At 41.8% G+C, this 13,429-nt stretch overlaps 1 protein-coding gene across 6 annotated transcripts in view; it reads left to right on the plus strand.

The window, feature by feature from the left end:
* ZNF521 (zinc finger protein 521) overlaps nt 1–13,429 on the plus strand; it is a 236,405-nt gene that overhangs the window by 90,389 nt on the left and 132,587 nt on the right. For all 6 annotated transcript variants that reach the window (XM_072329989.1, XM_072329990.1, XM_072329994.1 and 3 more), the window contains one exon: nt 5,945–9,297. In XM_072329989.1, the coding sequence (XP_072186090.1) occupies nt 5,945–9,297 (3,353 nt within the window). The remainder of the gene's footprint in view (nt 1–5,944; nt 9,298–13,429) is intronic.

The raw sequence follows: 13,429 nt of genomic DNA on the forward strand, positions 1-13,429 counted from the left end.
TTCTTGTTACTTAGATATATTCCACACACGGCACCATATTGTTTTATTTCAGTAATATCCAACCTCTTCATTTTCTATTTGTTCACACCTGCATATTCCCTTAAGATTGCCTATCTCATTTTCAGGGTAGCCATGTAGACAATTAGTGGTGCTAGTAATATAAAATGTGTCCGGCACTAAAACCTGAAACAGCCATTACAAGTAAACTATATGATATATAATAACCACTCCACTCAATTACCTGCACAAAAATGCAAAGATTTAAAGCTGTGGAGATCTATCACACATCCAGTTAACTGACCTACCTACCTGCTGCTCAGTCCTTCCTTTCCTATCATATTAATTATATCTTGTAGTGTGTTATTAGGTAAACTGGCAAAGCTGTATGTTGTCCATTCAAACATTTCAATATATGTATGAGCACAGCTGCATGTATACAGTTTTGGATGGACAGCTCTTTGGTTGGTGGAGAGAAAACAACTAACAAGTACACCGCGATTCAGTGAATACACGTGCATACACATTCATCAGTCTATTGCATGTGAAGGATGTGTTATTAGATGCGTTTATGATCTGCTGCGTGGTATTTGTCATTTTTAGTATCCATTCCCTTCCTGCACATCCACTGTTACAAATTTTGTCCCTTGCGATGTGGTACTTCAGATAGGGTCCTGGAGGATGGCAGTGTGACCAGTCTGCTGTTACCACTAGCTGGGCAAACCACTAAGAGAGTTTCTGTAGGGCTTGGAGCTGGGTGGTGTCAATCAGCTGAATGGCTGTGCTTTCTCGTCGGTTGGATCCAGTCGCTTCAGCTTTTTGCCAGCTCTGTGTTTCAGAGTGGAGGAAAAAGGATTTTTTCTTGCAGGATGGCTCAGACCTGGGAGATAAGAGTTCTGCTTCCTCCCTTGCACAGATTACATTTGTAACCTGAGGCAAACCGCTCCAGCTTCTCTCTGCCCCAGTTACATGAGCAGCAAAACAGGGAAAACAGAAAACTTCTTTTTATAGGATATCGAGAATATTAATTAATTCGTATTTGTAAACTCTCGCCTACCAGAGGAATGTTATATATTATGATGCATAAGGAATTGCTGACATTTTCTCTAGGAAGGTGACCATTTGTCTAGAGGCAGCAAAAATACGATTAAACCATACAGTAAAAGAAGGCATGATAAAGCAAGTGCCTGAAGCATATTCAAACCAAAACGTGCCTATGTCGTAAACCTTCCCGGTGACTAAATAACATTTTTCTGAAGCAGTACTGTTAATTTAGTCAGCAGCACTAGAGAAAAGATCACATTTAAGACTTCACAGCTACTGAGGTTGGCACATGAGTGGCTGGCTGCAAACTCCACAGAGGTGCTTTTGTGCTTGGATGCTCCCCCTTCTTCCCTCCCCCTTCCACGGGATAACTCCTTCTGGTATTACTTCACTTTTCTGTTAGTGAGCACTTTCCCCCATAAATATGACTGAACAGGTGTTACTCTGCTACTAACTGAGTTTCCAGCTGTCCTCCTCCAGCACAGACCAGGCAAAATCTGTTGTTTAGTCCTATTAGACAGACTAGAGAACTATCAAGCCTGAGATGGAGGTCTTCCTTGCAGGATACAGTAGTTTTGTTGCCAGAAGATGGTCAGGAAGGCCTGGCTGGCTAACAAAGACAGTCCTTCAGCTGCTGGGTGTAGTTCCAGTTTTGCATCCCCTTTGGCAGCAACACAGAGACTGCTGCAGTGTGGCCAGCCAGCAAAATTAGGAAATAAGGACCTCTTTTATTTACTCAGGCTGCTGAATCATGGGCATTTCTGTCTGCTTGGAGAAAAGTCAGGCAGCTCTACTTTCCACTGGAAGTCTCAGGAGTGCTTGGTACTTTCATCTCAGAGTGTTCGCACACTTGTTTTAATGTGCTTTATGGAAATGGTGAAACTCAGCAAGTACAGTTGGTGGAGAAAAACATCTGCACTAACTATTCACACACATTTGCATCTTTAAATAGACTTTTAGGACTTTTAGCTGATTTCCAGCGAAGTCTTTTGGTTGCGAGTGCTAGAGCTTTCTTAGAGGCAGTGAGTGTGAAGTGACTGGTTCCAAAAATGAAAAATTTACATGGACACGTTAAGTGCATCACACTGAAACTCAGAATAGTTGCCACGACACAGAAAAAGCATTTACGGTAAGTAGCACTTAGTGAGTGGCGAAGGATAAAGGATACGTCGATACAGAAAATATAGTTTAAAACTCCATAAACACTCTGCTGTGGCGTACCTGGAGCCCTCCCTTGCCCCCAGATAGTTGTATGCCACTCCTGGGGACTTGTATCTGAATTTCATCCAGAGAATTTGAAAACAGCTTGTGATAACATTTAAAGTCGGTATTTGTAATGTTGACACAGCTCAGTGGGTAGGTGTCTGCGGATTTATATGCACATGGATGTATGCAGAGTAGCAGCAAACTGTTCGTGTTTTCTATCAGGGTGACTGGCAAAAAGGAGTTGGAAGTCTTTTATCTCATCAGCAGGCTGAGCTTCAACCCCAGCATAAAGTCAGGTCTGTGTGAAGTGCCCTTGGAAAGGGAAGGAGTGGGGTTCCCCCTCTGAGCTTACAGCCTGTCACTGCTCACTGAATGTCACATCATGAACACAGCCTCAGCTTGTGGTGGCACATGGTGGACCACAGCCATTTAGAAATCAGTGGTTGCATGTGGTACAGCATCCTCATGGGGAAGGGGTTAGATCTGCTATCCTCAGATCCACTTCTAGACAGACCCTCAGCTCACATGTGAGCATGAGAAATGTTGCGAGTCCATACTGCACATCATTCATCACACTCACATTGGAGTCCATAAAGCAAAAACCAATCTGCAGCAAGGCATTTCCCTCATTAGCAGGAGCAAGGACCCTTCGTAGACTGCCAGTGGCCTGTAGGCCCTGCTGCGAGCCCTTGATGTGAGTGCATGCAAAGGCCCTCCTGGAGCAGCAGCCACCTGGGGGTAGGCTGGGAAGCCATGCTGGCCGCCCCGTAACACTCGTGCACAGGAAAATCCTGTTGTCCTCCACAGTGCGTTGTGCGGGGTTCCCCGGGCCTGTCTGGGAGGAAGTGGCTCTTCAGGAGCACAGAAAGGGCAGACTTTCAAATTTCAAGCAACATAAATGGCCACTAAGCTAGTGGTTTGCCTTCTTCCTTTTTGCTCTAAGAAAAATGCTGTTCAGGATTAGTATGGGCATGGATTAAAAACCCCAACAGCAGTGTGACATGCAGAAACACTTGTGTTTGCTGGCTGAAAAGGAAGAACCATCTCTGTGCTGTAATAACACTATTCCTCCTCCACTATTTATTTATTTATTTTTTAACCTTGTATGAAAGCTAAAGGAGGGAGCCCAAGCAAATGAGGAGAATTGGATGGGGAAAAGGAGCTCCCATTGCTTGTCCTGTGGTCATGCTCAGCACTCAATCCCTGCTGTCACTCTGATGCCCCACTGGGGCTCACAAGCCAAGGGGAATAGTTGCATAAGAGGTAAAACCAGGCAGGCAGTGGCCACAAGAAGAAAGTGATTTACTACTGTGTCAGTGATAATGCACCATTTATATTGCTTACTACATATTCCTCTAAACATTTATACAATAATACATCATTTTTGAATGGGATATACATTTTAATACTAAATTTGTTTACAAAATATGCAGCTTAGGCAGTTGCAGGCTATTTTTCTTTGCTCAGTTGCTTGACATAAATTTCTGTTTATCATCTGGCAACGTCCGTATGTCAGAAATATATTTGATTTTTAAAGGACAGAAGATTTTCCACTTAAGAAACCTGGTTGAAAATGTTCATTTGGAAAAAAAAAATGTAAAAAAGTTAACTTTTTTTTTTCCAGTGCTCTGATCATCTCCAATTTTAGAGTCAAACCCAGGAATTTAAAAGGACAGTACACAGACTTACATCAAAAGTCTCCCATGAATATTCCAGTCATTAGTGTACCAACTTGAAAACTCAGCTGTCTGGTATCATTTAGTAACTATGACATTAAGTAATGTTGCTTTAGTACACTGCATGCATTTCAGTAGGTGATACTTCTTTTGTTGGAGGAATTTTTGTTGTTGTTTGTTTTTTTTTCTTAAAAAGACCGATTTTCAGTTCAAATTTGGGATGCTTAGGATTGGGATTGCTTTTTAATTTAAGTATAACTAGTGCAGATTCATACATAGATAAGCACAGATATATACTGGGGTATGTGTACTTATGTGTGTGCACGTGTGAGAAAGGTGAGTGTACTTTGTGAATCTCCCCTCCCCTCAAGAGGTAAACAAGAGGGTAAAAAAAATGGAATTTCAGCTTATGCTGAAAAGCATTGTGTCAGTGGGCAAGGATCCAGGAATGGTGTTTGGTTGTTTTCTCAGAGTTCGATGGTTACCATCTGGCATTGATAGGGAGATGGTGTTGTCATCAGTTTCGAGATGCAGGAAAGAAATGAATACTCATCTGTTTCCTGTGGATAAGCAAGAGGTTGATCATCTACTAAAATCTTGTTACCTTAAAGAAAACAGGCTTGGAATTTGTTTACATAGTATAGGCCAGCTCCAACTTGTATGTTAGTGTAGCAGTTTCTTTGAGAGAAGGATGGAGATGTAAAGAAACAGCATTTTTCAAGAGCACCCAAAGAAAGATGTTTTTCAAAAAGGTCTGTCTTGTCTCTTTCTGCTTTATTACTGTAATTAATTTTACTTTTAAAGGGAAGAAAAAAGCCACCAAGCATTACCCATGGAAAGGTACAAAAGGATTATTTGATATAGAGTGGTCTTTCAAGCACTCTTATGAGTTGTAGTCATTGTAGCATTGTAGTCTATTCTTAAAACAAAAGGTGTAAAAATTGTAGGGCACACCTGGTTAAAATAACCACCAACTACGACTTGAGTTGTGCAATGGTGAGACTGTATCATGGATAACTAGTTTAGTTTATCTGGCTAGCATTTCTCTTTTGTCTTTTCCTTGTTAACTCATAAATCCTTCAGCTTTTATCAAAACTGTTTATCACTTTTCCTGTTTCCAGTTTTCCACAAGTTGCTTTGTCTGTGATCACCTCACAGCACAGGTTCTGCTAGACAAAGGAAGTTCAGCTGGCTGAGGCTTTTGCAAAAAGGAAGAAATGGTGGGCAACCTCTTGAACTTGAAAAAGGGAAAAAAAAAAAATGCTGTTCACATTTGACCCTGTGGGACTTTCTAATTTTCCATCATCTTGGCTGTTGGTTTGTTAGTTTGTTTTGAACATTTGATGATCTAGCTGACAGCTTTCAGGAACTGAATTGCATAGTTACTGGAGAAATCTGGTTGCACTTCATTAGAGAAAACGTTACCATTTATACTGTTGTCCTGTTCCTTCCTTGTAATTTTTCGTATTAGTGTTTAGAATAACACCCAAGTCTCTCTCATTAGTAGTTTACATTCAAAATCAACTTCAATGGGAAAAAAAGTGTTGAGACAAAGCAGAGGGATTTTTTTTTATTTATTAAATATTAGAAATGTGGGTTGACTATATTAATTTTAAATCATTCCTGTAATATTTTCCCCTTTCCTTTGACTCTTCAGATGCTCACATAATATGCAAATCATTTTCCAATGGATACAAAAGAAACATTAAGTATATTAAAATCTGCATTTTAATAAATGTGTCAGTGTGTAATACATATCCTGCAACTGAGAAAAAAATGATAAAAAAGCAATAAAAGGGTAATATAGGCACAGAACTACTTAATAACTTTTAATGTTTTACAGTCTGATAAAAATAAATGTGGTCTTGAAGCTGTTTGATACAGGTTTAAGAAATATCCTAGTCTGAGTTTAATGTGTTTTATCTCTTTAGGAGTAGCAGGTCTGTGTTGTTTGTGTGTGTCTTTTATCTCCTTTGACATGTAGGGATTAAGCTCGTGGACATGTTTCTTTTTCATTTCAGATGGAGTGGATGTTGAGGATGACCCCACTTGCTCATGGCCAGCATCATCTCCTTCCAGCAAGGACCAGACTTCCCCGAGCCATGGAGAAGGTTGTGATTTTGGTGAAGAGGAAGGAGGCCCAGGGTTGCCCTATCAGTGCCAGTTTTGTGACAAATCGTTCAGCCGCCTCAGCTACTTAAAGCACCACGAGCAAAGTCACAGTGACAAACTCCCTTTCAAATGCACGTATTGCAGTCGTCTCTTCAAACACAAACGAAGCAGGGACCGCCACATAAAGCTTCATACGGGAGACAAGAAGTATCACTGCAGTGAGTGTGATGCAGCATTCTCAAGGAGTGACCATCTTAAAATTCACTTAAAGACTCATACGTCCAACAAGCCATATAAATGTGCCATTTGTAGACGTGGATTCCTGTCTTCTAGTTCGCTGCACGGCCACATGCAGGTTCACGAGAGGAACAAGGATGGCTCTCAGTCTGCTTCCCGGATGGAGGACTGGAAAATGAAGGACACTCAGAAGTGCAGTCAGTGTGAAGAAGGATTTGATTTTCCTGAAGATCTTCAGAAGCACATTGCGGAATGTCACCCTGAGTGTTCTCCTAATGAAGACCGATCTGCTCTTCAGTGTGTTTATTGTCACGAACTCTTTGTAGAGGAAACGTCTCTGGTGAATCACATGGAGCAGGCTCATAATGGTGAGAAGAAGAATTCGTGCAGCATTTGCTCTGAGAGCTTTCACACTGTGGAAGAGCTGTACAGCCACATGGACAGTCACCAGCAGCCAGAATCATGCAACCACAGCAACAGCCCATCACTGGTAACTGTTGGCTACACCTCAGTCTCAAGTACCACTCCAGATTCCAATCTCTCCGTGGATAGTTCAACGATGGTGGAAACAGCTCCCCCTATACCAAAAGGCCGTGGAAGAAAGCGGGCAGCTCAGCAAGTGCCAGATATCACTGGTCCTTCAAGTAAACAGGCAAAAGTTACCTATAGCTGCATTTACTGCAACAAACAGTTATTTTCCAGCCTCGCAGTTTTGCAGATACACCTGAAAACTATGCATTTAGATAAACCCGAACAAGCCCATATCTGCCAGTATTGCTTGGAGGTATTGCCATCTCTCTATAATCTGAATGAACATCTTAAGCAAGTCCATGAAGCTCCAGACCCAGGGCTGATTGTTTCCACCATGCCTGCCATGGTGTACCAGTGCAACTTCTGCTCTGAAGTGTTCAATGACCTCAACACACTTCAGGAACATATCCGATGTTCTCATGGATTTGCCAACCCTGCTGCTAAGGACAGTAATGCATTCTTTTGTCCCCATTGCTACATGGGGTTTCTTACAGATTCTTCTCTGGAAGAGCATATTAGACAAGTCCATTGTGATCTTAGCAGTTCCCGTTTTGGTTCCCCTGTGCTCGGAACCCCAAAAGATCCAGTAGTGGAAGTGTATTCTTGTTCTTACTGTACAAATTCTCCAATATTTAATAGTGTTCTTAAACTGAACAAGCATATCAAGGAGAACCATAAGAACATTCCTTTGGCGCTGAATTACATTCACAATGGAAAAAAATCCAGAGCCATGAGTCCCTTATCTCCTGTAACGATTGAGCAGACCTCTTTAAAAATGATGCAGGCAGTTGGAGGTGCTCCTCCTCGTCCTGCAGGTGAATATATTTGTAATCAGTGCGGTGCTAAGTATACTTCCTTGGATGGTTTTCAGACTCATTTAAAAACACATCTTGATACTGTCCTGCCAAAACTGACCTGCCCTCAGTGCAACAAGGAATTTCCAAATCAGGAGTCTCTGCTGAAGCATGTTACAATTCATTTTATGATCACCTCAACCTACTACATCTGTGAAAGCTGTGACAAGCAGTTTACTTCTGTGGATGACTTGCAGAAGCACCTACTAGACATGCATACATTTGTATTCTTCCGCTGTACCTTGTGCCAAGAGGTTTTTGACTCCAAAGTCTCTATCCAGCTACACTTGGCTGTGAAGCACAGCAATGAAAAGAAGGTATATAGATGCACGTCTTGCAACTGGGATTTCCGCAATGAGACTGACCTGCAACTTCATGTTAAACACAACCACTTGGAGAACCAAGGCAAAGTTCACAAGTGCATCTTCTGTGGTGAGTCCTTTGGTACAGAGGTGGAGCTGCAGTGCCATATTACTACGCACAGCAAGAAGTACAACTGCAAGTTCTGCAGCAAGGCTTTCCATGCCATCATCCTGCTGGAAAAGCACCTAAGGGAAAAACATTGTGTTTTTGAAACAAAAACTCCAAACTGCGGAACAAATGGAGCATCTGAGCAGGTTCAGAAGGAGGAAGTGGAGCTCCAGACCTTGTTGACAAATAGCCAGGAGTCCCATAACAGCCACGATGGCAGCGAAGAGGATGTGGACACATCTGAGCCTATGTATGGCTGTGACATTTGTGGAGCAGCTTACACCATGGAGACTCTCCTGCAAAACCACCAGCTTCGAGACCACAACATTCGACCTGGAGAAAGTGCCATAGTGAAGAAAAAGGCTGAACTCATTAAAGGGAATTACAAGTGTAATGTGTGTTCTCGAACATTCTTCTCTGAAAACGGGCTCCGAGAACACATGCAGACACACTTGGGACCAGTGAAACATTACATGTGCCCAATCTGTGGCGAGCGGTTTCCGTCTCTTCTGACTCTTACTGAACATAAAGTCACACATAGTAAGAGCCTGGACACCGGAAACTGCAGGATTTGCAAGATGCCTCTCCAGAGTGAGGAGGAATTTCTAGAGCATTGCCAGATGCACCCTGACTTGAGGAACTCTTTGACAGGGTTCCGCTGCGTGGTGTGCATGCAGACTGTGACCTCCACGTTGGAACTGAAAATCCACGGCACATTCCACATGCAGAAAACTGGAAATGGTTCTGCCGTGCAGTCCACAGGGCGCACACAGCATCTCCAGAAACTGTACAAGTGTGCTTCTTGCCTGAAGGAATTTCGTTCAAAACAGGATTTAGTGAAACTTGACATCAATGGTCTGCCATATGGTCTGTGTGCTAGCTGTGTTAATCTCAGTAAAAGTGGTAGTCCAAGTGTCAACATCCCTTCAAGCAGTAACAGACAAGGCATGGGCCAAAATGAGAACTTGAGTTCTATTGAGAACAAAAGCAAGGCAGGGGGACTGAAGACTCGATGTTCTAGTTGCAATGTTAAATTTGAATCAGAAAGTGAACTCCAAAACCATATTCAGTCAATCCACAGAGAGCTTGTTCCAGACAGCAACAGTACACAGCTGAAAACACCACAAGTATCTCCAATGCCCAGAATCAGCCCCTCCCAAACTGAAGAGGTAACCCTTTTTATTTTGCTCTTGACACCTTCCATCCTTTTGGAAAAAATCCCCCTTTTTTCAAGTCGTCTTGTCACTTGTCATGAAATTCTTAGTCTGAACCATGTTACATTTCCATCCGTAGCCATTAGCTAGTAATTACTTGCTTCTTGATAAGTCTTACATCTTGGATTGAATTGTGCGGAATAGGACTAATTCCAGTCTCCCTAGGATATTGTCTTCTGTATCACTGAGGAGACCTATCTTCATGCCAGCACAACTGAGATCTGGAATCTTACCCTAGCTCTGTTAATGCGTTGGAATCCCCAGCTAGGAGTTGTGCTTACGGCAGGGAGCATTAATGACAGAGGAGTGGAACGCAGTGAGCCAAAATGCTGGCATAAGGGGTAGATTTTTAAAAAATATTTGTGAACAACAAACTGCGGTGGGTTTTTTTCTTTGCAAATTGTGTTGTAGACATTGATTTTCTCACTTACAGCATATTTGGATTAAGTAGAAGTACAACGCTAGCCTAAGGTAAACTGGGAAATGCATCCTTCAGATGCAGTTCCTTGTTTTACTTTTCTTTCCATTCCTGATGAGCAGATTTTGATATTGCTGATGCAACTAGTGCCTGATGAATGAGATCCCTTTCATGCAGTGTAACTTAGAAAATAAGTCTACATTTCAGGCAAAAACAAAGGGTCAAACTCTTAAAAGATCTCATCTGCTTTCTCAGACTTGAGTGACCAAGGAATAATGGTTGTATGGGGAGTAGAGAGGGAAGGTAGGGGAGTCATTTACTGACTTCAGGGAAACTGTTTTATCTCTGATCTTCAGAAACATTAGCAATAGAATGACCGAGAGTTAGTATTTTAGGCATGGTGTTTTGCATAATAAGCTATTATAGTTCAGGAAGCCTTAAAACACAGTGCACACGAATTAAAAGAAATAATAGCTTTTGTTTTGAGAAAGCTTATAACCTGTAATGGTGCAAGCGTGTTGTAACCCATCACTGTGAATGCATATGGATACCCTGTGGTTATAGAGCTGCTCTTCCGTCACTTTCATCACTCCCTGTTTGTGAGCCCATCTGTTGGGCAAGAAATCTCTTAGCCTGTCACCCAGTAGACATGTGCAAACTGGAAGGCAGGGGGGAGGCAGAGAGAACAAGGTGTGATACATAAGGGTGCGTGGTCTAAGAGGTAAGTGTGAAGCCACTGAGAACATAGCTGGGAGGAGGCCACTGAAGCAGCACAGGACCTAGTGTGTTACCAAGAGGAACACTCCAGCTGGGAGATGAAAGTGTAATAGCAGTCAGGATGCATTCACCAGAGAATGACTCCATACCTGCATCTCCAATGTGCAAACTGAAAGGGTGATGGGTGACACCTGGGGAATGGGATGTGACGTGCAGTTAATGGAAGGAATGGTTTGTTAGATTGAGAACTGCAAGTCTAAGGAAAACCTTTTCAAAAAACAGAGAGAAGGAGTGGCCCCCGTTATTGTACTTTTAGTTCATTGATGGTCCTATAGTATTACTGCTGAGTAGGAACCACTGAATGACCAGCTACACATTTTTGATAGATTCACAGTCATACTGTTTTCTTTCATCTTTTCCCAAAAGACTACTTGATATCTCTCTTCCCAGTCATTTTGGAAGCCAGCTCTTGCTACCTCAAGCATGAACAGAATCATACATGTTAAGACAGTTAACAAGATAACGTGTTGCCAATTTGACTTTCTCTTGCTTGTAAACTAAGGAAAATGAGATTTAGGCATTCTCTGCAGTGATACAAGGTCAGTTACCTTCAGTGTCCTCAGGGGATCTTCTTGTACTTGGATCAGATATATCAGGGTTCTTATATCTCCTGATTGGCCTCATGTTTCTTGTCTTTCTCTTTTCAGTTTTTATCTTAGAAATGTATGTAAGATGAAAAAGCCTTTTAAACTACAGCAAGATTTTGGAGTAGCATTTGCATGCTTTCGAATCACTGTTTGCCTTCTGCCTCCATTCAGAGCTCTTAAACTGATTTTCCAGTGCCTGTGGTTCTGTCTTCACATATATAACCTAGACTTTCAGATTCTTTTCTCATGGGAGGGAAAAAGCTATCAAGTTCCTGATAAAGCATTAGTACTTCTGGAAACTATAAATGCATGTTTATAAAATCATGAAAGATAATTTAATTTTCTAACAGATATGATTTTGAATTGTAGTGACGCAAGCGTTATAGCAACGAGAATCAAAATTCACAGTGGTAATGCAAAGATGTTCAACACCATAGATTTGTTATCCAGGCTGAGAGAAATGAATACGTATAACGTATGAATGCACATAACACAACCAGGAAAAACAAATCAGATTCCTAAAACTTCTTAGTAAGTGGCTTTGCTCCTGCACTGGAATAATATTTGTTGAATTGAATGAGGCAGTGAAGAAGGCTACTTAAACGTGCTATTTTGAAGAAATTTTCTACAACAACAACAAAAAATCATTACATTAAGGAGTGAAGGTTTCATTTGCATTACTTATAGTTGTTGGCTTGAGATTTCAAGCTTCAAGTAAATAATAGCTCAACTAAGAAGCAAGAAAAATATAAAGTGGTTATCAGACAATTAACAGTGCTCAATACCCTTTGTTACTCAATTAAAATGTTACTGTGCTAGGAGTGCTAGAAGATATCTCTTTAAGAGAAAAGATAGCACTAAACATATGCTTTCTGGCTTCTTGGCCAAGTGTTCTTATGCTTGAGCTCGAACACTTTCCTTTTTAGTCTGTACAAAATAATATGATAGGGTGTGATTGTACCATTGTCTTTAGACACTTGAACAATTGGACTGTGGATAGATAGCTATTGAAAGAGCTTTTAAATTAGTAAATCCCCAATTTATTCTCTGAGTTTAATGAGATGCTGAATTCAGGCTGTAGATTTCTTGTAAAAATCCTAAATTATTGCAAGTGTGTTGTTAGGCTAGAATAATAATCTTGGTGATACTTGATGTTTAAGAGTGAAGAACAAGGTATGATATGATAGTGAACTGAGAACTAGACAGAGGTTATTTCTGTATCACTCATGTGCTTTGGCAGCTCGGGCAAATCTTCTTGAACATCTCTGCTTCATTTCACTTACTGAGAGAAGAATTTTGATAGTTTCTGAAAGTGTGTTGCCATGCTTAATTATGATACATGTTCTGTGAAGCACTAGAAGGTTGAAAAGTGATGTTCAAGACAAGATGTGCAGCTCTGCTCCTTTTTCTCTTCTTCACTGCGTTTCCATGTGCCTAATGAGAGAACTGCTGACTCAGTAGAAATGTGTGCCTTTTCTTTTTAAACTTCACAACTTCTGTACACGCAGAACCATAGCAGCATAACAGTTCAATAATAATTATACTGCTAATTGCTTAGCAGGCAGGGGAGGAGGGAGTGGACTTTATGCCAACAGCTGATCTGGTGCCAGTGTGAGCCACTGTGCTTAGTTTGAGTACTGTGTCCAGGCCTGGGCCCTCAGCACAGGAAGGACATGGAGCTTTTAGAGCAGGTCCAGAGGAGGGACACTGAGATGATCAGAGGGCTGGAGCACCTCTCTTATGAGGAAAGGTTGAGGGAACTGGGCTTGCTTAGCTCGGAGAAGAGAAGGCTCCAGGGAGACCTCATTGTGGCCTTCCAGTACTTGAAGGGAGCATATAAAAAGGGAGCATATAAACCCTGTTTACAAGGGTGGACTGTGATAGGACAAAGGGATTGGTCTTAAACTGAGACAGAGGAGGTTTAGGTTAGAGATTAAGAGGAATTTTTTCACACAGAGGGTGGTGATGGTGACTCACTGGAACAGGTTGCCCATGGAGGCTGTGGATGCCCCATCTCTGGAGGCATTCAAAGGGCAGGCTGGATGTGTCTCTGGGCAGCCTGGTCTGGTGGTTGGCAACCGGGCACACAGCAGGGGGGTTGAAACTGGATGATCATCGTGGTCCTTTTCAACCATCAGGCCATTCTATGATTCCATGATTCTGTGGTGTCCTGTTAGTAACATCCAGAGTAGATGCTCAGCAAGCATAATTGCTTCTGTAAGTAGCTTAAGTTATGTATCACTTTTTTCCATGAATGTGAAGCTCTTGAGAATACTGTATTACCTGTGGCAATGCAGACAGTCCT

Source organism: Excalfactoria chinensis, chromosome 2 (genome assembly GCF_039878825.1).
Source record: "Excalfactoria chinensis isolate bCotChi1 chromosome 2, bCotChi1.hap2, whole genome shotgun sequence".
In the NCBI taxonomy this organism is placed as follows: Eukaryota; Metazoa; Chordata; class Aves; order Galliformes; family Phasianidae; genus Excalfactoria; species Excalfactoria chinensis.